General features: G+C 39.8%; 1 protein-coding gene across 4 annotated transcripts in view; it reads right to left on the reverse strand.

The window, feature by feature from the left end:
- Positions 1-854: 854 nt before the first annotated feature.
- The window catches only part of ZNF512 (zinc finger protein 512), a 35,252-nt gene continuing 8,342 nt past the window's right edge, over positions 855-27,764 (reverse strand). For 2 of the 4 annotated variants that reach the window (XM_030858094.2, XM_070046834.1), the window contains 12 exons: positions 25,007-25,194; positions 24,103-24,198; positions 23,415-23,498; positions 22,632-22,756; positions 22,007-22,093; positions 21,495-21,593; positions 20,737-20,904; positions 17,651-17,845; positions 7,219-7,320; positions 6,231-6,293; positions 4,964-5,062; positions 855-2,875 (listed from right to left, as the gene is read on the reverse strand). In XM_030858094.2, coding sequence (XP_030713954.1) covers positions 2,567-2,875; positions 4,964-5,062; positions 6,231-6,293; positions 7,219-7,320; positions 17,651-17,845; positions 20,737-20,904; positions 21,495-21,593; positions 22,007-22,093; positions 22,632-22,756; positions 23,415-23,498; positions 24,103-24,198; positions 25,007-25,194 — 1,615 coding nt within the window. In that variant the 3' untranslated portion in view covers positions 855-2,566. The remainder of the gene's footprint in view (positions 2,876-4,963; positions 5,063-6,230; positions 6,294-7,218; positions 7,321-17,650; positions 17,846-20,736; positions 20,905-21,494; positions 21,594-22,006; positions 22,094-22,631; positions 22,757-23,414; positions 23,499-24,102; positions 24,199-25,006; positions 25,195-27,764) is intronic. The other 2 variants (XM_030858095.2, XM_030858097.2) reach the window with 2 other exon arrangements.

The following is a 27,764-nucleotide window of genomic DNA, read 5'->3' on the forward strand; positions in this document are numbered from 1 at the left end:
GTAAAGCCAATTTTGCTGGACAGCCAGTAGTCTCTGGTACAGGATGTTTCCAGTACATATTGGAAATTAGACTGCAACATCATTCTTGTAGATGTCTAGTAGAACACCTGACCAGGAGTAGTTTGTATAGCCGTAGGAGTGAAATTACTGAGTCTCAGGGCATATCTTCAATTTTAAGAGATCCTGCCAATTAGTTTTTAAATTGATTGTACCCAATGTCCATTCCAAAGTGCAGGGAGTTCACATTGCTCCAAAATCTAGCTAAACCTGATACCGCTCAACTTCAATAAATATTATTCTAATGAATTTGGTTAAAAATCTTAAAAATTCAATTAATATATTTAGGATCATCTCTAGTGAGTCCTGCTGATCCCTGGCTCAGACAGGAAAAATAAAAGGATCACCTGCAAGGGCCCTGGATGAGACTGGACAAGTTTAATCTCAAACCAATTACAGGCACACATCTGTTATTGGGGGTTTGGGTGTAGACCACCACAATAAAGTAAATTTCATAATAAAGCAAGTCACATGAATTTTTCAGTTTCCCAGTGCATATAAAAGGTATGTTTATATTATATTGTAGTCTATTTAAAGTGTGCAATACCATTATGTCTAAAACAACAATGTACATACTTTAATTAAAATCGCTATCTGTAAGAGGAAGAGCAATAAAGCAAGGTATGAGTGGATTCATTTGAACCAGCATATTTCAGGGCCTAAAGAACTACTGACACAACTGTACGTGTTACTTCTTCCAAACTCATTCCCATCTCTAGTCGTTATCTTCCCCAGACACACTGTGTCAGCAAGGAGACAGGTAGCACGTTGGAGTCAATGAACAATGGAAAACATCATTCTAACACAGAGTCATTTATTTTTCTTGCCATTGCCAAATATTCCCCAAGTCTTACTCACCAGAAATTAACAGAGCTTCTCCATTTTCCTCCCTGACAATCCTCATGTACGGAAAAGGCTTTAAGGGAGCAACTGCCAATGACAATGTCGAGTGGACAGACCACATCCTTCCCTTGTTGCAAAACTACCCGTTCTGGCAGTATCCCAATCAGGTTTCAATGCTCCCATGTTTGAAAGTGGTCTTCACAAAAGCCCACATTTTAAGGCTATATGGAGGAGCACAGAGAACAGAGTTAAAAGTGGTAACAGCCTTTCAGAATTTGAAAAGGCAGTATTGGTCCATATTAGGGTTAAGGGTCCCTGGCTTTTTATGTGGCATAAGCCACAAAAATTGGCAAGAATATAGAAGACCAATATTTATGGAAAAGGGGAAGAGAATCCAGGAATACGACAACAGAGCTGCTCTAACCAATGCTCCAGGGAAAGCCAGCCTCAAAGAGAAACAGGCTAACAGATACTATCAGGTAGGCATGAGGTTCAGAAAAAGAACTTTTCTTTCCAACTCCAGATAAATATCTACACCTGGTGTCAAAGTCTCAGGTTATAAAAAGGACAGAACACAACATCTAAAAAAGAAGGTAGAGGACAATATTCTCAGAAAATTCAAAGAGACAGACTTTGGCTAAAGGGAGATACGAGGACTTAACAGAGTGCAGACTAACAAGTCAGGTCAAGTCCAGGGGAGAAGGAATGTGCACCTTGGCTACCAATCCTCACAGGAGTACCAGCAATATTAGGGTTCTGTGTCAAACATCAGGAGCAAAAGGGTTTATTTCTCTTTCAATCCTCAAAACGTCAGGAGCAAGACAAGCTGCAGGAGGGCACTGGTCATAGCAACAGAGGAGGCCTCACACCCAGGGAAGTTGAGGCGGTATTTATTTTTGCTGCTACTTTCTTCTTTCCAGTCATTTTATGTGTGGGACACATTCCTCCTAAGGCTGCATTTCATGTGTGTAGGTCTAGTTACTTACTGCCACCTGGGACAAACAAAGCATTTCCTAGGAAAACCTGTGTCCGGAGGGTCTAGCTTTTTTATTCTAAATCTATTTTCTCACTTTCAATCCTAAAACCGTATTGAGACAACAAAGAGCCTCCATAAATTCTGTCACCCAAGCAGACGGGGGAACCTTATTAAAGGAGTGACAACAGTTCTAGGTTCTAGGCTTGTTATATCACAAATACAAAATGATAAATCAGTATGGTTTTAAAGAGTTAGTTTGGAATTGTTTTATAAGATGATGGAGTGACTACGAAATCAATGGAGCTTCCAAGAACATTCTACACCCCAGTATGGAAAGGATAATCAAACAGGTTTCTTAGTCTTGTATGGGGCAAGAAGGGCCTATAGTGGGCCTTAAGGAGGAGCTCTTTGGGCAAGATAAGAGAAAAATAGGAGGACTCCAATGAGAATAGCAGGAAAATCTACCAAAAAGGAGATGGGGGTGTGGGTGGTGGAGGGTCCACGTGAATCAATAGGGAAAACACTGAAATTTACACAGGAGGAAGGAGCTGAGAGTGCCACAGCCTTACACAAACAGCTGAAAGAGTAAATTTCTCTTCACTTGGCCCCCGTGACTCAGGCCTCTCCACACAGGTCCCTGTGACCACAGCATCCCATCCACTCTCCCAGGAGTGCTTTCACACTGACTGCCTATTTCTTTCCTCGTTTATGATTCGTCTTTGGGGGCTTGACTTTCTGGAACTGTGTTGGCACTGGCTCCTGCTCTGGTTCTTTACAGGACGTTGCCACGAGCAGTTCCTCATGACTCCTCCTCTGATCCTTCCCTACTCTAAGACTCAGCTCTGTCTCAGGAAGCTCAATGCCAGGCTGCTGCCGCCTTCTTAGAGACCTTCGGCTCCTGTGCTGCTGCCTCCGCTTTTCTTCTTCTTGCTGTCGCTGTTTTATCTTCATCAGCTTCTCAAAGCTTTTGGTCGTTGTTGGGTTTACAACAAACCAATCCTACAGAGGCAAAACAGAAACATTATCCAGTCAAAATATAGTGCACTAGGAAGTGGTATGGGAAGATTTTTTTTTAAAGGCATGATTAGGACAGAACACAGTAAAGAGGAAACAGATATGGAACCAGAGCTTAGAACTGTGTCTTTTAAACTGGAGAAATTCAGTACAGAGCAGTCATTACAAGCATTTCTTGTGTAAGACATGATTTCGGGTACTACTGATTACTTAGCATGATCCCACCCACTCCTCTCCTTTTAAAAATCTTCTCATGAGATGTAAAGCACTGAGCCATAGGAGATTTTTATTTCATGACAGTGTAGTGGTTAAGAGCATGAATTTTGCAGCCAGACCACCTGGGTGCAAATCCTAGCTCTGTTTCTAGCCATGTGACCATCAGAAAATTAACTTAACCTCTCTGAGTCTCAGTTTAAAAAAATTAAGACTTCCCTGGTGGCACAGTGGTTAAGAATCCGCCTGCTAAGGCAGGGGACATGGGTTCGAGCCTTGGTCCGGGAAGATCCCACATGCCGCGGAACAACTAAGCCCGTGCGCCACAACTACTGAGCCTGCACTCTAGAGCTCGCGAGCCACAACTACTGAGCCCATGTGCCACAACTACTGAGCCCACATGCTGCAACTACTGAAGCCCAGGAGCCTAGAGCCCATGCTCCACAACAAGAGAAGCCACCGCAATGAGAAGCCCGCACACAGCTCTCCGCAACAAGAGAAAGCCTGCGTGCAGCAACGAAGACTGAATGCAGCCAAAAAAATAAATATAATTAAAAAAAAAAAGTGAGGCAGAAAGGGAGGAACAAGGTAAACATGTTTAACACCATAAGGATTTCATAAATACAGGCATAAATTATTGAACAAATACTTGGGAGCAAGTCCCAAACTAAGTGAAATTTGTTGGTTCCAACTTTTGAAACAGAAACTGGAGAAACAAGTGAACTATACAAAGGCCAGATTTTGTCAGGAGATAATTATCTTTCAAATACTTCCCAAAGCATAGAAAGGTAACATTATTAAAAAAAAAAAGACTGCCTTCCTGAAGAAATCTCAGATATGGAAAGGGATTCCCAAAGCTTCAACCAGTAAAGCAACAGGAACCACAATGGATGACACTAACTAAAGCCCACACTGCTAAGAACTATTGCATCTGAGGGCAGAGGACAGCCGCAGGCGCTTGCTATTTTTCCTCACCAGGCAACAACAGTATCTGCAGTAAAATATGCCAAGAGAATGCACACTCTACTCCTTGAGCTTTTGCAATAAGGTATTTAATTATATGGTAGAGAATTTCTCTGTTCACCTGGACTCCTAAAAACTTTCCCCAAGAGAAAACTCTTGACCTCTGAACTTAAAGCATTTTTAACATAATTTTTTAATTTTGAAAATTTACAAACTTTCCAGAAAAGTTACAATAGTTCAATGAACACCTAGATTGACCATTGTTACTCTCTCTTCCCCTCCTTCTCTCCCTTCTTCCCTCCCTCCCTCCCTTCCTCTGAACCATTCACAATTTAGCTACAGACATGATACTTCATCCCTAAAAACATCATGTACCTGCCTAAGAACAAGCGCATTCCCCTGCATAACTATAATACAATTATCACATTTTGGAATATTAACATTGACACATTAATATTACTTAGTAGTACAGCTAGTATTCAAGTTGCCTCAATTGTCTCAATAACATCTTTTACATTGTTTCTATATGGTATTTCAACAATATTCAAAACAGGTTGCTCCAAGATGTTGGAATACCGGAAAACAGGAGCACAGACATTGCTGTGAAACAAGAATTCCAAAGGTGTAAATGCAGCCTGGTTCCCAGATGTCTGATTTAATCGGACTTAAGATAACTAGAAGAGTCAGGGATGCTCACACCCACAGTGATTTTAAATGCTTTCACAGAAAAACACTATTACACGCCTAATTTTAGGAAGTTTTGAAACTCTAATGTAGACCCTTTAGTCTCTCTGACAGTCTTAGCCTATAATAACAGGCACAAAATTCCCATCCCTTGTGGCATATTCATGGGGTCCACAAGAATATAAAAACACTGTGGGAAAGGAGAAACCTCACCTCAGCGTGGACAGAGTTGATGTGATACTTGACACCACTCTCTGACACAAATTCTTTTTGACATAGAAGACACTTGTATTTTCCAGCCACAAAGGTTCCCTATTTTCAAGAAAGAAAGAAAGAGAAGGGTAAATTCAGGAACACATACCTGGGCAATAGGTAGGGACTGTCAGAGATGAAAAGAGGAGATACTACTTCAGCAAAGTGAAGAAGGAAGAAAATCCGAAACACCACTATATTTAGGAAAACAAGTTTGGGCATACTATGACCATAACACATCTATCCTAATGCAGTTCTATACCAAACACTGACCCCACTGACCCTCCCCAACACAACCTGAAGTTCCCCTAATTTTATTATGTAACATGTCACGTTTTTCTATCTTCCCTTATGTCTTCCACTTCACTTGCAGGTTCTCTTGGCTCCTCCCCTCAAATTATCAAACTCCTTAAGTTCAATGAGGCACCAATGCGCAATTCTTCCCACTAGAATCAATCCACTGCTGCAAAGAGTGCCTTAGGAATCCAGAATTAGAAGAGTACCCTCCATAAGATCTAGCTGAATGACTCAGAAACTAGGATCAAGATGACGAACTCCTAAGCATTCCTGGACAGATCTGGTTTGGATGTCTCCAACTCCCTTGTTGCCTTGACTGAGACTTCTCTCTGCTCCTGAAGCTTCGGGTTTCCATGGTGCTTATTTTGTGTGAGGAGATACTTCTGAATGGGAATGGAAAGTGGCAGCCATCCCCATGACTGGTAGGTTGCAGGGCACTGGGGTCAACATGGAAAAGATTCAGTGAGGTGAATGGCTGTTAGCCTAACACCCAGGGATCGCACCTCCCATCCCCAGAAGCCGGAATAGTTCAGATGGGTTTGAGGATCTTCACCAATCCAGATAAGCACAATGTAAGTTGATTCTAGGAAGTTGAAGGCCCAATAAGATAGGGCAGGCGCAGTGTGGTAGACGCTCAGGTGGAAGAAGTTAAATCCCTGGTAGGGACTCAGAACTATATATTTTTCTCCAAATTTTTTCATTGATATGACTTACGGCTATTTTGGCCCATTCTGCATCTTGGACATACCCTGGCATCCCACCCAATTAACAGACCGAGGATCTTTGGGACAAAAAAAACAAAACTAAACTAAACCAGCCTTTGAAGATAATAGCAAACAGGACAACTAGCTGTTCACCGAATCTGAATTCTCTTCCATGTCAGACTATTTTAGAGGTCATGTTAAGATAAATAGTTCAGAACGTTACAAACCAATGTACAAGAGCCCAGGTGAGCTTTAAGGCCAGATACACTACTGTAGACAGCCTCACAGCCCTGAAAAAGAGAAAAAGAAATCATGTGAAGACCACACCAAACAGCATCCTTTTCTTAGCAATCTGGCCATTTGCACTAACCCACTGTACCCTTGCGGGGGGAGGGAGGGGGGAAGAAACCCAATAAATTGCACCACAAACCACACAGAAAAATATGTAAGCCAAAGAACAAAAAGAAAACCAAGGAAAGGTAAAAGAAAAAGAGGTAAAAAAGTTGTTTAAAAAAGCTTAAAACACTCTGTTCCCTAGTACTTTTCTGATACTTACAAAAATACAAAAAACTGTATGCTCAAGTTTTTCCAAAAATCAGCTTTCTTTAGTGCAAATGTGTCTCTTACTTCTTATATATCTACTCCTCCCCAAAGTACTGCATATACAGCTGTAGTAGATTAATGATGCCTGGAAATTCTCTGCCACTCTTCCCATCAAGAAGTGAGTCATTTATCCTCCCTTTGAAACTGGGTAAGTCCTATTATTTTTTTGACCAACGGAATGCTATGGTAATGAGGCTGAACAAATTCTGAAGCTAGGCCTAAGAGATCTGAGCTGTTGCTTTTATGTTCTTGGAATACTCTGTCTGAGAATTCAGTCACCATGTACCCCACTGGTAACCCAACTACCATGCAAGAGAGAGAGGCCATGTGGACAATCAATCTCCCAGCTGAAGTAGCTGCTTAGAAGCCACCTGACATTCAGGCCCCATCAGAGCTTCCGGCAGAATGCAACCCATGAATGATTCCAGCTGGTGCCATATACAACTGCCCTCTGAGTCTTGACAGAATTGTTGACTTACAGAATCGTTAACAAAGTAATTGATGTTTTAAGCCTCTAAAGTTCAGGTGTTTTGTCACAAAGGAATAAATAACTGAAACAAACAGCAGATGCTTGATCAACATTTAGTGAATAAATGAATGAGAAAGAACCACCTGGTTAGGACACTGAATGCGATGATACTTCTTGATATCTGACTTCCATTTGTGTAGTACTTCCTGGCTGAAGGTCGGTAGCCCAGGACGAGTATATTTTAACTACAAGACAAGAAACATTTTATTGGAGGAATCCAACTTTCAACCAAAATACCCCAAAAGTAACAGAATTACATAACTCTTCAGGTTCATATAATTCTAGAGTTGCAGAAGTATATTTTCATACACAAAAATGATAATATGTAAGATCCTTTAAAGTTCCTGAAACACGTAAGTATAATTGCCTATTGTTCTGTCTTAAAATAGTTTGATTTTTGACAGAGGACAGGAGACTTTCAGATATAACATTTCATCTAAAGTTGAAAAAAAAAAGCTAGTGACAGAGCATTATACAGTTAAAATATTTGTTACAAAAGAGAAAGCAATATAAATTTTCCCTCTCTATAATATATATATAATATGTATATATTATACTCAAGGGACATATATATATTACATATTCAATAGAAATATATGGATATGGGTCAAAGGCTATAAATCAAAATGTTAACAGTGGTATTCTCTGGGTGCTAGAATTTTGAGTGATTTTCATTTTTTGCCTGCTTATCTGCATTTATCATTTTTCTTCAATGACATCATGTTAATTTTTGATATTTTAAAAATTCTAACACAAAAAGATTAAGGTTCAACCTGAAAGAATGTCAGAAAACTCAGGGAATAGAACATCTATTCTTTGCTTATACTGCAAAAGTAGAATTATTCCTAGCACTTCCTTTCTCATGCTTTGACACCAGTTAGTCTCTTCTTACAACTATAACTAGTTTCCAGAAGAGTTAACACCTGTAGAGACAGTTCTTGCAAAGTTCACCATTGGTAATACACAGTCCTCCTGCTTGAAAAATGGAAGCATCTGAAAGGAAACTGATTCTCTGAGACAGAAGAACAGATCCAAGCCCATAGAGGTTAATGGAGGAAGTAAGAAAGGTAACCTAAAGAACCTTTGGTAAATCACAGTACAAAACTGGTTTTATTTATAAGCATTTCCTCTTTCTTAGTCATTTTAATAATATTAATTCTTCCAATCCATAAGCATGGTATATCTTTCCACTTGTTTCTGTTGTCTGCCATTTCTTTCATCAGTGTCTTAGTTTTCTAAGTATAGGTCTTTTACCTCCTTTGTGAGATTTATTCCTAGGTATTTCATTCTTTTTGATGCAATTGTTAATGGGATTGTTTTCTTAATTCTGATTTCTGATAGCTCGTTTTTAGTGTATAGAAACACAACAGATTTCTGTGTATTAATTTTGTACCCTGCAACTTTCCTGAATTCATTGATCAGTTCTAATAGCTTTTTGTGGTATCCTTTGGATTTTCTCTATATTGTATTATGTCATCTGCAAACAGTGACAATTTTACTTCTTTCCAATTTGGATGCCATTGATTTTATTTTCTTGTCTGATTGCTGTTGCTAGGACTTCCAAACTATGTTTAATAAAAGTGGGCATCCTTATCTTCTTGATCTTAGAAGAAATGCTTTTAGCTTTTCACTATTGAGTAGGATGTTACTGGCAGGCTTGTAACAGATGGTCTTTATTATGTTGACGTATGTTCCCTCTGTAACCACTTTGTTGAGAATTTTTATCATAGATGGATTGCATTTTGTCAAAAGTTTTTCTGTATCTATTCAGATAACCCCATACGTTCCATTCTTTAGTTTGTTAATGTGGTATATCACACTGATTGATTTGTGGATACTGAACCATCACTGCATCCCTGGGATAAATCCCACATGATCATGGTGTATGATCCTTTTAATGTATTGTTGAATTAGATTTGCTAATACTTTGTTGAGGATTTTGCTTTATGTTCATCAGTGATACCGACCTGTAATTTTCTTTTTTTGTGGTGTCTTTGTCAGGCTTTGGTATCAGGGTGATGCTGGCTTCATAGAATGAGTTCAGAAGTGTTCCTTCCTCTTCAATTTTTTGAAACAGTTTGAGAAGGACCAGTGTTCACTCTTCTTTATATGTTTTGTAGAACTGACCTATGAAGCCATCTGGTCCTGAACTTCTGTTTGTAGGGAGCTTTTAAATTACTGATTCAATTTGGTCTGTTCATATTTTCTATTTCTTCCTGATTCAGTCTTGGGAGATTGGATGTTTCCAGGAATTTATCCATTTCTTCTAGGTTGTCCTTTTTATTGGCATATACTGTAATTATTCATAGTAGTCTCTTATGATCATTTGTATTTCTCTGTTGTTAGTGGTAACCTTTCCTTTTTCCTTTTATTTATTTGGTCACTCTCTTTTTTCTTGATGAGTGTGGCTAAAGGTTTATCAGTTTTTTTTAACTTTTCATAGAACCAGCTTTTAGTTTCATTGATGTTTCCTTATTTATTTTTTAGTGTCTATTTCATTTACTTCTGCTCTGATTTTTATTCTTTCTTTCCTTCTACTAACTTTGGGTTTTGCTTGTTCTTCTTTTTCTAGTTCCTTTAGGTATAAGGTTAGGTTGTTTATTTGGGATTTTTCTTGTTTCCTGGGGTAGGCTTGTATCATTAGAATTTAGCAGTTCCCTCTAAGAACTGCTTTTGCTGCATCCCATAGATTTTGAATTATTGTGTTTCCATTTTCATTCATCTCCAGATATTTTTCAGTTTCCTCTGATTTCTTTAGTGACCCACTGGTTGCTGAGTAGCATATCGCTTAGCCTCCATGTGTCATACCCTTCTGGTTGGAAAAGATGCTTGATACGATTTCAATCTTCTTAAATTGAGACTTGTTCTGTGGCCTAGCGTGTGGTCTATCCTGGAGAATGTTCCATGTGCACTTGAAAATAATGTGTATTCTGCTTTTGGATGGAATGTTATATATATAAAACATATAAAGTCCATCTGGTCTAATGTGTCATTTAATGCCAGTGTTTCCTTATTGACTTTCTGTCTGGATGATCTGTCTATTGATGTAAATGGGGTGTTAAAGTCCCATACTAATATTGTGTTATTGTCGATTTCTACCCCTCCCTTTTTTTTCCTGCCATACCACACGGCATGTGGGATCTTAGTTTCCCAACCAGGGATTGAACCCACATCCCCTTCACTGGGAGCGCAGAGTCTTAACCACTGGACCACCAGGGAAGTCCCTCTCCCTTTTTGTTTGTTAACATTTGCTTTATGTATTTAGGAGCTCCTACGTTGAGTGCATATATATTTACAACTGTTATATCTTCTTTTTGGATTGATCCCTTTATCATTATGTAATGTCCTTTGTCTCTTGTTATGGTCTTTAAGACCTATTTTATCTGATATCAATATCTGATCTATTTTATCTGATATAAATATAAATATTTTATCTGATAAAAATATATTTATCTGATATAAATATAAATATCAGATATAAATATCTGATATAAATATTTTATCTGATATAAATATGGATTGATCCCTTTATCGTTATGTAATGTCCTTTGTCTCTTGTTACGGTCTTTAAGACCTATTTTATCTGATATAAATATTTTATCTGATATAAATATAAATACCCCACCTTTCTTTTTGTTTCCATTTGCATGGAATACCTTTTTTCACCCCCTCACTTTCAGTCAGTCAGATCTGAAGTGAGTCTCTTTTAGACAGCATGTATACATGTTTTGTTTTTGTGTCCATTCAGCTACTCTATGTCTTTTGATTGGAGTACTTAGTCCATTTACGTCTAAAGTAATTATTGATAGTTATGTACTTATGGCCATTTAGGTAACTGTTCTCTGGGTATTTGTTGCTGTTTTTTGTTCCTTTTTCTTCTTTTGCTCTTTCCTTGTAATTTGATAACTATCTTTAGTGATAGTTTTGGACTCCTTTCTCTTTTTTCTATTGCAGATTTTTGGTTTGTGGTTACCATAAGGTTTACATACAGCAGCCCATATATATATATTTTTTCTTTTAAGTTGATGTTCTCTTAAGTTTGAAGGCATTCTAACAACCATGCATTTTTACTCTCTCCCTCAAATGTTTTTGACATATTTTACAGCTTTCTGTTTTGTATATCCCTTATGCACATAGATGATTTTACTAGTTTGTCTTTTAACCTTCCTTCTAGCTTTATAAGTGGTTGATTTCCTATTTTTACTGTATATTTGCTTTCACCAAAGAGATTTTTTCCTTTTGTAATTTTCATATTTCTAGTTGTGGTCTTCTCTTTTCCGATTAGAGAAGTCCCTTTAACATTTCTTATAAAGCTGGTTTAGTGGTGCTGAGCTCTTGTAGCTTTTATTTATCTGTAAAACCTTTTAACTCTCCTTCAAATCTGAATGATAGCTTTACTGGGAAGAGTACTTGATTGTAGGTTTTTTCATCACTTTAAATAAATCGTGCCACCCCCTTCTGGCCTGCAGTTTCAGCTGAAAAGTCAGTTGATAGTCTTGTGGGAGTTCTCTTGTATGTATCTAGTTACTTTGCTGCTTTTAAGATCTTCTGTCTTTAATTTTTGCCATTTTAATTACAATGTGTCTTGGTGCAGACCCCTTTGGGTTTGTCTTGTTTGGGACTCTTTATGCTTCCTAGACCTGGATATGTGTTTCCTTCCCCAAATTAGGGAAGTTTTCAGCTATTATTATTATTTTTATTTATTTATTTATTTGTGGTATGCGGGCCTCTCACTGTTGTGGCCTCTCCCGTTGCAGAGCAGAGGCTCCGGACGCGCAGGCTCAGCGGCCATGGCTCACGAGCCCAGCCGCTCTGCGGCACGTGGGATCCTCCCGGACCGGGGCACGAACCCGTGTCCCCTGCATCGGCAGGCGGACTCTCAACCGCTGCACCACCAGGGAAGCCCTCAGCTATTATTTTTTCAAATAAATTCTCTGCCCCCTTTTCTCTCTCTTCCCCTTCTGGGACCCCTATAATGTGAATGTTAGTTCTCATAAACTATCTTCATTTCTTAAAATTCCTTTTTCTTTTTTCTACTCAGCTTGGGTGATTTCTACTATTTTGTCCTCCAGTTCACTCTTCTGTTCTTCTGTATCATCTAATCTACTGTTGATTCCTTCTAGTGTATTTTTTATTTCAGTTACTGTATTCTTCAGTTCTTTGGTTCTTCTTTATATTTTCTAACTCTTTGTTAAACTTCTCACTGTATTCGTCCATTCTTTTCCTGATTTCATTGAGTATCTTTATGAGCATCACCTTGAACTCTATCAGGTAGAAGGCTTATCTATTCTTTCCTTAGTTCTTCTTCCAGGATTTTGTCTTGTTCCTTTGTCTGGAACACAGTCCTCTTTCTCATTTTGCCTAATTCTCTGTGTTTATTTCCATATACTAGACCGGTCAGTTACAGTTCCCCATCTTGGAGAAGTGGCCTTATGTATGAGACATCCTGTGGCACCTAGTAGCACACTCCCCTCTGGTCACCGGAACAATACGCTCTAGGGATTTCCCCCTATGTGGGCTATGTGAGCCCTTCTTTTGTGGCGGGGCTGGCTACTGCGGGCACACTGGTAGGCGGGGCTGGCACCTGGTCTAGCTGGCTGCTAGGCCCTGACTCATGCAGTGGCTGCCAGCCCACTGGTGGGCAAGACTGGGTCCCAGTGCAGCTGACAGCAGGTCCCCAGGGGGCGCTGGGACTGGTGGTGACCTGCTGGTGGGCAGAACTGGGTCCTAGGGTGGCTGGCTACCAGGCTTGGGGGCACCCAGGGATGATGCTGGCCTGATAGTGGGTGGGACAAGTCCAGTAAGGCTGGCTGCATAGCCCAGGGGGTCCTGGGGCTGGTGCCAACCCACTGTTGGGAAGGTCCAGGTCCCAGAAAAGCTGCCTGTGCAACCTGGGGCTCTTAGTGCTGGTGCTGGCCCACTGGTGAGCAGGGCCAGGCTCTAGGGGTGTCAGGGCTGGTGCAGGCCTGCTGGTGGGTGGGGCCAGGTCCTGTGCCCAGTGGTGGAGGGAGCTGGGTCCCAGTGTGGTAGCTGCTCAGCCTGAGCCGGTCCTGGGGCTGGTGCTGACTGGCTGGTGGGTGGTGAGCCCCTGGTGCTCACAGGCTAGAGGGAGGACTCCAGCATGGCACTTGCCAGCACCGGTGTCTTCGCAGTCAAACAAGCTCCCCAAAATGGCGGCCACCAGTGACTGTTTCCCCTGGGGGAGTCACAGTTGCCTCCTGCCTCTCTGGCAGGCTCTCCAAAACCAGCAAGTGGGTCTGACTGAGGCTTCTTTCCAATTACTGTCTCTGTAATGGGTCTTGGAGTGCGTGAGGTTTTTTGGTGTGCTATCTAAGAGGACAGTCTCTGTTTCCTACAGCCCTCTGGCTCTCCTGTATGCAAGCCCTGCTGGCCTTCAAAGTCAGACATTCTGGGTGCTCATCTTCCCAGTGCAGGACCCCCAGGCTGGGGAGGAGTCAGATATGGGGCTCAGACCCCTCACAGCTTGGAGAGAACCACTGCAGTTGTGAATATTCTTCCATTTGTGGGTCACCTATCCAGGGATATGGGTCTTGACTACCATGTCTCTGCCCCTCCTACCCATCTTGTTGTAGTTCCTTCTTTACATCTTTAGTTGTGGATATAACTGCTATTTTCTGCTAGTCTTCACCTCATCCTCAAAGATAGTTGCTTTGTAAACAGGTCTGTCCATGGGAGGAGGTGAGCTCACAGTTGTACTACTCTACCATTTTGGCTACTCCCCCATGAATGGTTTAAATTAAATAGGATGTAGGGGGAACCCAAAATGTAATAAGAGTAACACATGAACCTTATTATTACAAACGAGAAATATAATTATTACAAATGAGAAACATAATGAAAGGAGTGGGGGAGGTGGGAACCAACCTAAGAAACTTTGGAAAACAGTACTTTGACTATATATGCTAAGGCTAAAGATTAAAAAAACTATATATAAATATTAGTCTCTAGTTAGTAAATTTGTTTTTTACAGAGGTATGGGTTAACAATTCTGAAACTACTTCATGTTACAGTAGGATTGAGCAAATAAATAAATATACTGTAGACAGTGACAGCCAGGATTCTCATTACTAGAGAAAGGAGTTATAAGTAAGGAAAAAAGAAGGTGTGAATGAAACTTGTAGTGTTGGACTGGAGATGAATCATGGCTTTAAACAGACAGATATAGAATAAGTACTATTATGTGTATGTGTGCATGAATATTCATACATAAATGTCATATTTCTATCCGTCAAGAGGACCCAGAAGCAATGACATCCCAGTAGGAATGAGTACACCTAGCACTCAAATCTTTGTTTCTAAATATATTCTCCAATAAAAGAAAGTAGGATTCCTTAGAGGAACAGTTGGTTCCAGGGCTGGGGCAAGAAAAATACAAGATGCACCTACAGTATCTCATGGTGTCAGAGAATTAAAAAGTGCTCAAAAAGTGATAGGGACATGCTGAAACGACACAGGAGCCCACTTGAAAGAGCCCTTGATGGCCAAATCTGGGACAATTTGAGCAGCAAAATAATAATAGCATTGGATTATAACCCTAGAATAAAGTAAGTATCCATGACTCCATACTTACATAAATAAATTAATAGAAGAAAAAGATCTTTCTCACAGGAGAATTCCAATTAACATTGAATAAGAAATGATGGAAACAGAAAATCATCATTAGACTAAAACACAATAGAAATAATTGTTGCAGGCAAGAATCACTGATGGATGCTAAAGTAGGCAGAAGCATAATAAGGCAGATTAGTTGAATGTCTCAATCTCCACACAAAATATTTATTAATTTACAAAGGGGAAATGTAATTTTGCCATGGATAAAACTGGACACCTAATCAAGTGACCAAGGTTACTATCATCAGTAAAAAGATACATATACCTCCTAATATGGTCCACTGTGAAGGGCCAACATTGCTTTGAAGGCATTTTTGCCAAAAACATAAAACCTTCAATCTAATCTTGAGAAAATACCAGACACACCCACATTAGGGATATTCTACAAAATAACCAGATAGTCTCTTCAAAAGTGTCAAGGGCACAAAAGACAAAGAACGTCCAAAGAACTGTAACAGATTAGAGGAGACTAAGGAGACACAGTAAACAAAATTAAATGTGGAATCCTGATGGGATGCTGATGGGATCCTGTTATACTTACATGTAAAATGTTGGCATTAGAGGAAGCTGGGTAAAGAGCACATGGAAACTCTGTACTAATTTTGCAATTATTTTGTAAGTCTAAAATTATTTCAAAATATAAAGGTTTTTTAAAAAGGAATATATATTCGTAAAATAGTAAGAAATATATATTGGTCTCTGCGCCCTAGATCCTGCTAATACTTAGTCTTTGACCCTGGTACTTGACACAGAGCTCCTAAAATTTGTAATTCCCTCAGTTATAGGAATATCTGGCACAGAGGTCCTAAATCTCTTGGAATTTCCTGGGTGACAGAAGCATCTTTTGTTCTAATGAGTTGACTCTTGGTGGACTCCTAGAAGGAGGGTGGTCACCAGAAAGACAAAGCAATGATTAGAAGTTTGGAACTTTCAGGCCCACCTCCCATTCTCTGGCAAGAAGAGAGGTATGAAAATGGAGTTAATAATCAATTATGCGTATGCGATGAACCCTCCATAAAAATCCCCAAATAACAGGGTTCAGAGAACTTCTGGGTTGGTGAACATATCTATGTGCCAGGAGAGTGACACACCCCCAACTCCACAGGACAAGAGCTCTGATGCTCAGGACTCTTCCAGACCTCACCTTATGTATCTCTTCATCTGGTTGTTCATGTGTACCCTTCATTACATCCTTTATAATAAACCAGTAAACGTGTTTCCCTGAGTTCTGTGAATCATTTGAGCAAATTATCAAACCCAAGCAAGGGGTCATGGGAACCCCAATTTATAGCCAATCCATCAGAGTACAAGTTGACAACCTGGGACTTATGACTGGAATCTGAAGTTGAAGCAGTCTTGTGGGATTGAGCCCTTAACTTATATGATCTGATATTAACTCCAAGTAGATAGTGTCAGACTATATTAAATTGTAGGATACCCAGCTGGTGTTGGAGAATTGGCCAGTGTGGGAAAACCCCACACATCTGGTATCAGAAGTGTTGTGAGTGTGAGAGTAAAGGAAAACACAGGAGGTTTTCCTAATCAAATTGCTTGTGTTTGCATCAAGAAACACCAGAAGGACACACAAGAAACTAGTAAGAATGGTTAATCATAGATACAGGAGAGGAAAAAGACAAATGAGAGTGAGATATCTCAATGTTTGTCATCATTTTGACTTTTGAACCACAATCCAAAAAATTAAGTTTTTATGTTAAAAAAAAATAATTATGCCTTAAAACCCATACACGGTCAAAATATAAAACTGTTTGATGATTTTGAGAAAGTATCTGCTAGGTAACAATACCAAAACTTATCAGTGAGCTAACAAATTCTCTAACGCATACCATGCAAAATGAAAGCAACTGGACTGCAATATCACAAGATATATATCACTGTGCAAAATTCACAACTAAACTGAATTTAGATAACCATGTACTTTAGCCTGTGGCAGGAAAAAAGTGGCAATAAGTCTGAAACAAGAAAGGATGTTCTGATATTGAAAAATAGGATCCAACTTCTTGGACACCAGTAGGACTGATTTTTAGACCAAATAAGAAAAAGTGTTAACTTCTAGATTTGACCTATTTTCTTATAATACATAACATTCCTCTCACATGGGTCAAAGCACCAGGCCAAATCTAAACTATTCTTCTTGACACCCTGGAGAGTAACAGACCCTTAACTCTGATCTTAGTCCTTACTGTATAGCCCTCCAACCCCTTCCCATGACTACTCCACTGTCATATACTCCTTGTCTCCTCTTGGCCAAATAGGGCTCCTTTCCTCTATGATCTGTTTATTCTAAACCAAAGGCTTCCAAGATGGGCTCTGCACCCCTCAGAAGTGCATTTGGGGCCGTGGAGGGGAATGATAAAAGTATCAAGGAGAAGGCTAAGTAGACAAGCCTTTGGGCTCACTACCCCTAGTTACTCAGAGCAACTCCATTTTTAGTTATTTTATATACTGGTGTTTTGCATAAGCTTTTATTATTTGGAAAAAAAAGTAGGTGGGGAAAGGGGTTCTACTGCTATAAAAACGAACTGAAAACACCTACCTAAACTAAATATTAAACTACTACATATGAACTAACAAAGTGGAAATATACTGGGCAAAGACCAAACAAAAAAGTGACCTGGGAAGTCAGGTTCACCATGGAAGTAGCCTAAAATTAAGAGGGCTCCTTAAAGAACTTCTGAAAAGACTGTCACTCTAGGACCTACATGAATCCAAACACTGAAGCTGGATCAGATATACTCCATCTCCAAGGATAAAGGAGCAAAATATTGTCTATCATGTACTCACTCAAGTGTGTTTACTTTTCTGTATGTGGTAAGCCCAGTATCAGACATAATGGTTCAAAATTAATACTACTTTCTGCCTCACCTTCCGATCATCAGGCACCAGATCCTGAAGCACCTTTCTCTTAGGCCACTCCTTGGCCAGTTCAGCAGAGGCCAGCTCCTGCAGGTGGTATACAGCTATCTTGGCAGAACGCCTCTGAACTCGGCCCCCACTCTTTGCCTCCAAGCTCATGTCCTTCAAGCACTCTGGCTGTCCTGACTCTGGAAAGAAGGATATCTGCAAGAATAAGACACAGTAAAACACAGGCCTGAGAAATGGCTTCCATCAGATCCAGTGATTAAAGGCTGTCCTTCCTGCTCTCATATCGAAAGAGCTATTAAAAAAAAAAAAAAAAGAAGAAAAGAAAGCTACTTACTAGCTTGCTAACCGCTAGTATAAAGCTCTACCATCTTAATGCATATTTTACTGGTAAAAAGCTTCTTAGCAGGATAAAATCTGTTGTGTTGGAATAAGTGCAAGTGGTTAAAAGTCAAGATATACCCATATACAAAGAAATAAACATCAACCCATATACAAAAATTAATTCAAAATGGATCATAGCCATAAATGTAAACCATAAAAGTATAAAAATTCTAGAAGAAACCTAGGGAGAACGTTTTGTGATCCTGGGCATGATGGTTTTTTGATGTGTCAACTTGGTGAGGCTACCGTCATCAGTTAATCAACCAAACATTAATCTAGATGCTGATGTGAAGATATTCTTATAAATCTAATATATGTCCATAATCAGTTGACTTTAAGTAGGAGAGGTGTGACAGAAAAAAGAGGCAGGAGACATTTCAAGCATGAGAGAGACTCAATACTGTTGCTGACTCGAAGATAAATGGACCATGAGCCAGGGACTGCAGGTAGCCTTTAGAAGTTGAGCACATCTCCCAGCAAACATGGAAATGAGGTCCTATGCCTGAATGGAACTGAATTCTTGAACCATCTTAATGAGCCTGGAAACAGATCGTCTCTTCGAGCCTCCAGAAAGGAACAGCCCTACCGACACTTTGATTCCAGTCTTGTGAGGCTCTATACAGGGGAACCAGCTGAGCCATGCTGTAACCTGGACTTCTGGCCTAATAAACTGTGAGATAATACAGTTGTGTTGTTTAAGCCATTAATTTTATGGTGATTGTTATAATGCAGCAAAAGAAAATTATACACTGGATTGGGCAAAGATATCTTAGATACAACAACAAAAGCATTATCCATAAAAGGAAAAAAAAGATAAACTGAACTTTATGAAAATTAAGAATTCTGCCCTTTGAAAAACACTATAAAAAATGCAAAGACAAGCTACAGACTGGGAGAAAATATCTGCAAAACATGTATCTGCTAAAACACTCGTGTCCAGGGACTTCCCTGTTGGTCCAGTGGTTAAGACTCTGCGCTCCCAATGCAAGGGGCACAGGTTTGATCCCCAGTCGGGGAATTCAGATGCTGCATTCTGCACAGTGCAGCAAAAAATAATAATAATAATAAAAAAATAAATAAAAGATATGGGAACACATGTATATGTATAACTGATTCACTTTGTTATAAAGCAGAAACTAACACACCACTGTAAAGCAATTATACTCTAATAAAGATGTGAAAAAAAAAAGGGCTTCCCTGGTGGCGCAGTGGTTGAGAGTCCGCCTGCCGATGCAGGGGATGTGGGTTTGTGCCCCAGTCCGGGAAGATCCCACATGCCACGGAGCGGCTGGGCCCGTGAGCCATGGCTGCTAAGCCCGCGCGTCCGGAGCCTGTGCTCCAGGATGGGAGAGGCCACAACAGTGAGAGGCCCGCGTACCGCCAAAAAAAAAAAAAAAAAGACTTGTGTCCAGAATATGTAAAAAACTCAAAATATATTTAAAACGTAATAGCAAGACAACAAAAACTGCAACAATAAAATGAACACAGGATTTCAACAGACACTTCACTAAAGAAGAAACTTCATTAAAGACTGACATTGCCAATAAGCAGATGAAAAGATGGTCAATATCATTAGTCATTAGGGAAATGCAAATTTAAACGGCAGTAAAATACTGCTACATACCTATTAGAATGGATTTTAAAAATGAACATGACAAGGGCAAGTGCTGATAAAGACGCAAAGCTCCTGGAATTCCCATGCTTTGCTGGTGAGAATGCAAAATGGCACAGCCACTTAGGAAAACGGCTTGGCAGTTTCTCACAAAGTTACACATACACTTATCATATGACCTAACAGTCCTGTTCCTAAGTATTTACCCAAGAGAAATCAAAACTTATTTTCACACAAAAACCTTTATGTAAATGTTTATAGCAGCTTATTCAAAACTGCCCCAAACTAGAAATGACTCAAATGCTCTTCAACTGGTGAATGGATAAATTGTGAAATATCCATACAGTGGAATCCTAGACAGAAACAAAAAGGAATAAACTAATGATCCATGCAACACACGGATGAATCACAAATGCATTATGCTCAGTGAAGGAAGCCAGACTCAAGAGGGTATATACTGTATGAGCCCATTTATACGACATTCCAGAAAAGGCAAAACTATAGGGACAGGAGATAGATCAGTGGTTGCCAGAGGCTGGGGATGGGAAGAACAAATGACTACAAAGGGACACAGAAGAATCTGGGGGGCATGATCAAATTGTTCTGTATCTTGATCATGGTGGTAATTACATGACTGTATGTTTTTGTCAAAACTCATAACTGTATACTAAAAAGAATGAATATTAATTACCATATGTAAGTTATATCTTGAAACTTAACGCTAAAAAAGAAAAAACGAGGTGGGGGAGCCTAGAAATGTAATCAGGAAAAGAAAAATTCAAGACAAAAAAACTGGAATAGAGGGATCGGCTGGATAGAATCCCACAAAATTTCTCACTTAGGGAGAATGCCTTAAGCTTTAAAAATATAGTAATGAGTTTACTTCTGCCCAGACTATACAATGAACTTTGATTTCTTTAACCTAATAATGATCAGACAGGAGAGCACAAAAGAACAAGGAAGAGAGAGAACAAAAACATTCAGATTAAAAGGGACTACAAATGAGGAACCAAGGATGTAGGAAAGATGCAGGGGCAAGCAGTCACCGCAGAACAGATCCCCAAACAGGGTCTGGAAAGCAATCAGTACTCACAGGCCCATGCTCTGACCTCAGATGATACGCAAGTCCAGCCTTCGATCTATATGGCTTTCCACAGTGGTGACATTTCAGGGTCATCTTCTCCAGCTCTGCAGCCCCTTTGCCACATTTTCTGACATGATACAGATATCCCATGATGCTGGTGAAGCTACTAGAGCAACTCTGAACAAAGGAGAGAGGCCTATATTATAATCTTACATATTTTTATATGATTTCTAAACTTCTAAACGGCCACATCATACAAACAGACGCTCTGATATCACTAGACCCTCTCCAGCATTTCCCATTCGCACAACTCTTCCTTGTCCCTGGCCCAACTGCTGTCCTATCTACCACCAAGTATGATATTCAATCAACTTAGTCAGCAATCAGTAAACTAGAACTGTATACCTCGTCTGTGTCACAGCTTCCTCCTTGGTCTATGATCCAACTCCACCCCAATATCAAACAGCCAGCAATATCAAAGTTCCTCACATGAGGTTACTACAATCCTCTTTATCACACTAAAGAAAGGATGACAAAGAAACTCCTTCAAACAAAGGGAAAAGGGAGAACAAATTTCTGGAGATGAGAAAGAAAATAAAGAACTGTTAATGAATTCAGGAGACCCTGAAAAACAGAAGTCGCTCTTATGCTGGAAGATGACACAAAACCAGGTCTGTAAGGGAGAAGTAGGAGACATGGAAGCAAGTAAAAGAAAGACATTGACCTGAGGCTCCAGGCAGAAGGAGTTGCTGTCTTTGGGCTCTTACCTCACGCATGCACCTCAGCTTTCCCAGTCTCTTGAGAACTGTTCGGAGACGTTCCCTCTCACTTGGCTCATCTATTTCATCTCCAGCCTTCAAGATGGGCTAGAAAGCAAGAGAAGCAGACAGGCAAATGACTCATGGACAAGACAGATACAGAAAAGAAATTCTATCATAGGAGAATCAAGGACTGGACTAGTACCTAAGCTGATGCCCATGAAATCTAAGTTATCTGACTCCTGGCTTTCTCCATCTTCTCCTAAACAGTGAAGTGAATGTAAAGGAGCTAAGAGTTCAAAGCCTCTACCTCCCAGGGTATGAACCTTTGGGCTAACCTAAACACAAATACCTATGTATCCACATTTCATTGTGTGTAACTCTTCTATCTAAAGGGTATTCTTACTTAACATCCCATGAAGTCCCAGAGCCTTAGCCATCTCCACTGATTTATCTACATTCATCCAAGTAAAGGCATCCAAATACCACATAGGCTCACACAGCACAGAACACACTCTTACCAAGCTATTATGATTTGCCATGACATGATACTTCATCCCTGCCAGTGAACGAAGTTGTTTCCCACAATGATGACAAGTGAACATTTCCTACAAGGAAAAAACACTGCTCAGGGTCAGGCTGTTCAACAGAGAAACAGAATGTCACAAAGTCCTATTCAACTGCTCTGGTCTGTATCTCCTTTATTTCCCAAATTCTATAATAGTCAATGAATCTCAAAATCCCAAAAGCTCATTGTCATGTCCTCAAGGGCAAAGAGGTAAAGGCTATTCATTTTCAAAATAATAAGAACTACCATTTACTGAGTGCCAGTATTTGCCAAGTAATGGGGTAGGCACTTGGCATGTAATATTTCTTTTTTTATCCTCTCATGGACTACACAAGGTAGTAACTATCTCTACTTTATAAATGAGAAAACTGAGGTCCACACATAAAAAGCTAAATGACACAACTAGTAAGTACCTGAATGAAGATTCAAACCCAAGTCTGTCAGACTCCAGAGTCTGTTTTCTCTATGACACAATGCTGCCTCTTCTCCACAATAATCAGCATATCCAACACAGTGCCAGAGGTTTAAAGTTTGGGTAAAAAGTCATAACAGTTATGAAATGCCACAAAATATCTAACCTGTTTGCAGTTTTCCATGTGTTTCTTTAAGCCCTCTATGGTCTTTCTCCCCACTGCCTGGCAGGTAGGACAGGAGACACTGCCTTTATCCACAATTTCTAAGTACCACTGCTCCTCTAAACTGCCTACAAAGGAGAGAAAGGAACACTTACAATTTGCAGTATTCTCCAGAAACAAAAAGCACAATCCCAGATTTTAGGAAAAGTATCATAAAGTGGCTTTTCCTCTTCCTGGGGGAAAGACTCTTGCTATATATAACTTCTAGAAATAATTTTTTTCAGACAGTGAAGAGTTTCTGAAACTCCTACTCAATTCCCCACGATCAAAACCATCCAACAACCACTCCAAAGCCCAGTGGCTTAGAGAAATGAGCAATAATTTTTTTCCCAGTTTTACTGACATATAACTGTCAATGGGTAATATTTTTCATAGTAGCATATAAGAATGGGATACTGAGATATATAACAATCAGTTTGCTAAGTGTTTCCTATGTGCCTGAGACTTTGTTAAATGTTTTTATCCCATTTAATTTTCACAACAATTCTGACTGCCTTTATTATTCCTATTTAGAGACAAGGAAACTGAAGTTTGCAGAAATTAAGAGGCAGGTCAAAAAATTAATGAAGAGCCAAAACTTGAACAAACATGACTGACCTCCAAAGCCATGCACTTAATAAGCGCCTCCCTAAAAAAATGCTTTGGTACATCATTCCTTTACCAACAACAACAAAAAAGACAGAATGAGAGAACTAGATCTCAAAAAGCTTCCAACAGAAAGCATACCTGCTGCATAAGCTGGTGGTTCCTTCCGAATACGACGAGCCTGGGCTTTGGGATTAGGCTGAGTTTTAGGCCGTTGCTTCCTCCCTGACGCAAGACAGAAACTTGAAGCCCAACACATCACCTTTTCTGACCCCTCTCTAGCACCAAAATCTCTTTCCTCTTCTTCTCAACACCCTAGGCCCCACTCCCTCAACCAAATGACTCCCTTAAGTCATGACAGAAGAAAACGGTAAAATAAGGCAGGATGGGGGCACTTCCCTGGTGGTCCAGTGGTTAAGACTCCGTGCTCCCAATGCAAGGGGCCTGGGTTCAATCGCTGGTCAGGGAACTAAGATCCCACATACCGCAACTAAGCCTACACGCTGCAACTAGAGAGCCCGCATGCTACAACTACTGAGCCTGCGAGCTCTAGAGCCCGTGAGCCTCAACCAGAGAAGCCCATGCGCCACAACTAGAGAGCCCACACGCTACAACTAGAGAAGCCCGTGCGCCGCAACGAAGATCCAGCGTAGCCAAAATTAAAAAAAAAGCAAAAAAACAAAGGCAGGATGGAGGCCATTCCTTGCCAAAAAATTCAAAGGGCTCAAAAGTGCTTAAGGGCCAAAATCTAAGGTCCCTCTCCCTTTCACCTTCAGAGAATAAAGCCCAGGCACACAGTGAAAAAGAATTAATAAAGTTACTCCCTTACCATAAAGCTTATGCTTCTTCTGAGGAAATTCTCGATAGTCTTCATCTTCTTCCTGCCTGGGTTTCCTTTTTCCTTTGGCTGATACTCCACCTGACCCTGAAATAACATAAGAAAACAAAACAAAATTCCAGTATGGTTTATATGAGAACATCTACGCCCATCTTCAAATCATCAATCACAAGACCACCAAAGAGAAAGATTATCAGCAAGCACAGGTCTTAGAGAAGTGTTTGTAACATTTTTAGGGAAGTTGGTATAATTTTTCATTAACTGACTCAATCTCCCCTTTTCCTTTTGTACTGTTCTCCATCCCAAGTGATCAACTGTTCCCTATGAAAAATAAGATCCTTCAGGCAGTGTGATTTGTTTGATCCTGATTTGAGGCTAACTGTTCAAGATAAAGGGCTACTAAGAACCCTTCAGACTATAACCACTAATAAATTCCACTTAGAATAATCCTTACACTAGCGCCTAAACCCTCAACAGAGGATCAAACTAGAACAACGGGAAAGAAAGTTCAATTCGTATGAAGAGGAAAGGCTATACCATATAACCTAGAGGAGTAAGATCAGCAGAATTTCACTCAGTAAAACAGAGGGACAGTTCATGAAGCTAAGAGTATATGACAGCCTAACACCTTAAAAAAAATTTCAGGGGACTTCTCTGGCGGTCCACTGGTTAGGACTTGGCGCTTTCACTGCCATGGCCCAGGTTCAATCCCTGGTTGGGGAACTAAGATCCCACAAGCCAAGTGGCATCGCCAAAAAAAATAAAAATAAAAATTCAACCACTAATAAGGAACACATATGTGGTACTTAATACTTTAAGAGCCATTTACAACAGATACCTCAAATATAACTTTAGAGAGTTCCCTGTCTTTGGAATAAGATACTGATACTGATACCTTCAACATGGGAAGTAGCAGCTGGCTTGATCCTTCTCATCTTCATCCAGTAGGCAGACTTTCGGAAGGAGGCTGGAAAATCACTCACCAGTTCACACGAAGAAGCAGATGATGAGCCGCTTAAGGAGTCATCATGAGGGATAGTGTACTGGAAACTATTATCCTTTATGGAGCACTGGGTCCTGCTACTAACAGGACACAAAGATAAATACCACAAAGGAGGGTCTGGAGTAAAGTTTCTATTACTTATATTACATCATAAGAAGATAACCAAGTTGGTTACCTGTGCAAAAAATGAAGAAGCCTGATAATAAAAACAATTTAGATTGTAATTTTCTAACAAATTAGTTGACCTAGTACAATATACATAATTATTATTATACTTCACTATAATCAGAAAGCATAAACAGTCCACGTAAATGATCATTCTATAGCCCAAGTAGGCATTCCTTCCTAAATCCATCAATGAAAAGAAAGTAGTAAAATAGGGTGTTCCATGACCCTTTAGAAGATGCCCTGGATCTGTAAGCAGGTGTGTCCAGGCCTCCCTATTCCTCTGGCAGAGGAACAGTAACCACTACACCTTGATGTCAGGGCACCCTGTCTTGCTTAGGCAACTTGATACTTAGATCCCATAGCTAAAGGAAGGGTGCTATCTTGTCTGAGTTAAGCTGGCCAGAAGTCTGGTATACGGCTGGATCCAAACTTCTAAATCTAAGACCAGTCAGTATGTAGTCAACAAACATTACTGAGTAGTGACAAAGTATCTTCTAGATAGCTCAAAGTGTGGTAGAGCAGCAGTTCTCAAAGTGGAGTCCACAGATCTCTGAGACACTCCTCTTCCAGCTAACTTAACTGTGTGAGGCCTGCCTTAGATTTATGGTTTAGAAATGTCACACTCTGGATGCTGTATAAAAGATGACCCATGGAGGATGAGTGAAAGAAAGGAGAAGAGTTAGCAGTTTATTGCAATAGTACGGATAAGAGATGATGAAAGCTTGAGCTTGAACTAAGGTTTCGTAGTAGAGATGATAAACTGACAGATTCAAGACAACACTTTAGAGGTACAGTTGGTAACAATTACACATAGAGGTTTGTGGTAGCAGGTAGTTGGAAGTAACAAAGGTGACCATTCTTAGGAATAAATAAAAGTAAAATGTGATAGATGCCTGCCAAGGAATATTATGTAGCTGTTAGAAGCAATAAACCATTTCTACACATCTAGAGATACGAACATAACTAAAAAGCATACTGTTCAATAAAAAAAAAAAACAGAACAAGATGTACACTACAATGTCAATTCAGTAAATTAAAAACAATTACACAAGTAAACGGCACTAGCTATTTTATGAGGACTCATAAATATTTAAGGACAAATATCAAACTTGTTAGTATGGTTGTCTCTGGGAGGAAGGGGATGGATGTGGGGATAGGGAAAACAAAAAATAACAGGAACTTACAAAGTCAGTATGCTACAAAAAGGGAAAATTGATTCTCAGCTCTGTACACGAGGTCCAATATTACAAATTTAATACAGAGATGTCCTGGTTCCGGCACAGTGGCACACACCCACTATGGCCCATTCCTCTTGCTGATTACAACTAAAAACTCTGGACCTCAAAAAGTAAACAAAAGCAGGTGGATTGTGGAGAACAGTTAAAACTGGGAGAAGTGAGTCACATGGGGTATGTTTCCCAGTTTTTTTTTTCTCTCACATGCAGCTTTGCAACAAGGGTGGCCCCCCACTCACAGACCAGCATGGGCAGCCTAAATTCTCATAGAAACTCCATCTTTCTGGCCTTAGAAACCAAGAAAAGGGGTCTCTATAGACTAGAGAATGTGGGGGAATCATGGAGAAGAGACAGGCAAAGAAGGTGACCTCATATTTCTGTGTACAAATCCACACAAATCACAGCTTAACTTGAGCTATGTATGTGCGGAGGATACACCCAAACCAGCTTAGCAAAGACTTTGAAAGTGAAATAAGATTTAAACAAACTACACAACTCTCAGCCTAACCCCTGAGCTACTACTGTGAGACAGATCCAAACCAATGTATCAAAAGCTTGGAGAACTGAAACAAGATTTGAAAAACCTGAAAAAGCCTCAAACTAACCCCTGAGCTCTAAACCATCACAGAAAAGACTCAAAAGAATGGAACCTCAGTTCCACTGAACCAATGCCTTCAGAAAGTAGGACAGAATTTATGGTCTGAACCTAAACAGGTTACCTGCTAAAATAAAAACAGCAACAATCCCTAGAAGATCCTAAAAAGACCCATGGTCTACACAAATAACATTCACAATCTTGAGAATAAATTCCAAAATTATGCAATTCACAAAGAACCAGGAAAATGTGAGCAATTCTCAAAGGACAGATGATAAACAGATGTTGGAAGATGATGCAGATGTTGGAACTATCAAAGCCTTTAAAGCAGCTATTATAATTATGCTCCACGATAGAAAGGAAAACACTGGAAATGAAGGAAAATGTAGGAATTATCAGCAGAAAAATAGAAATCATAAAAAAGAACAAATTAATTTTAAAACTGAAAAGTAACAAATAAAATAAAAACTCACTGGATGGGCTAGTAATAGAATGGAGACAGCAGAAGAAAGAATCTATGAACTTGAAGACAGATCAATAGAAATTATCCAATCTGAAGAACAAAGAGGACAAAAGACTGAAAAACAGTCAACAGAGCCCCAACAACCTGCGGTGTCAATATCAAAGATCTAACTTAAGCATAGTTGTAATC

Source organism: Globicephala melas, chromosome 12, assembly GCF_963455315.2.
Source record: "Globicephala melas chromosome 12, mGloMel1.2, whole genome shotgun sequence".
NCBI lineage: Eukaryota > Metazoa > Chordata > Mammalia > Artiodactyla > Delphinidae > Globicephala > Globicephala melas.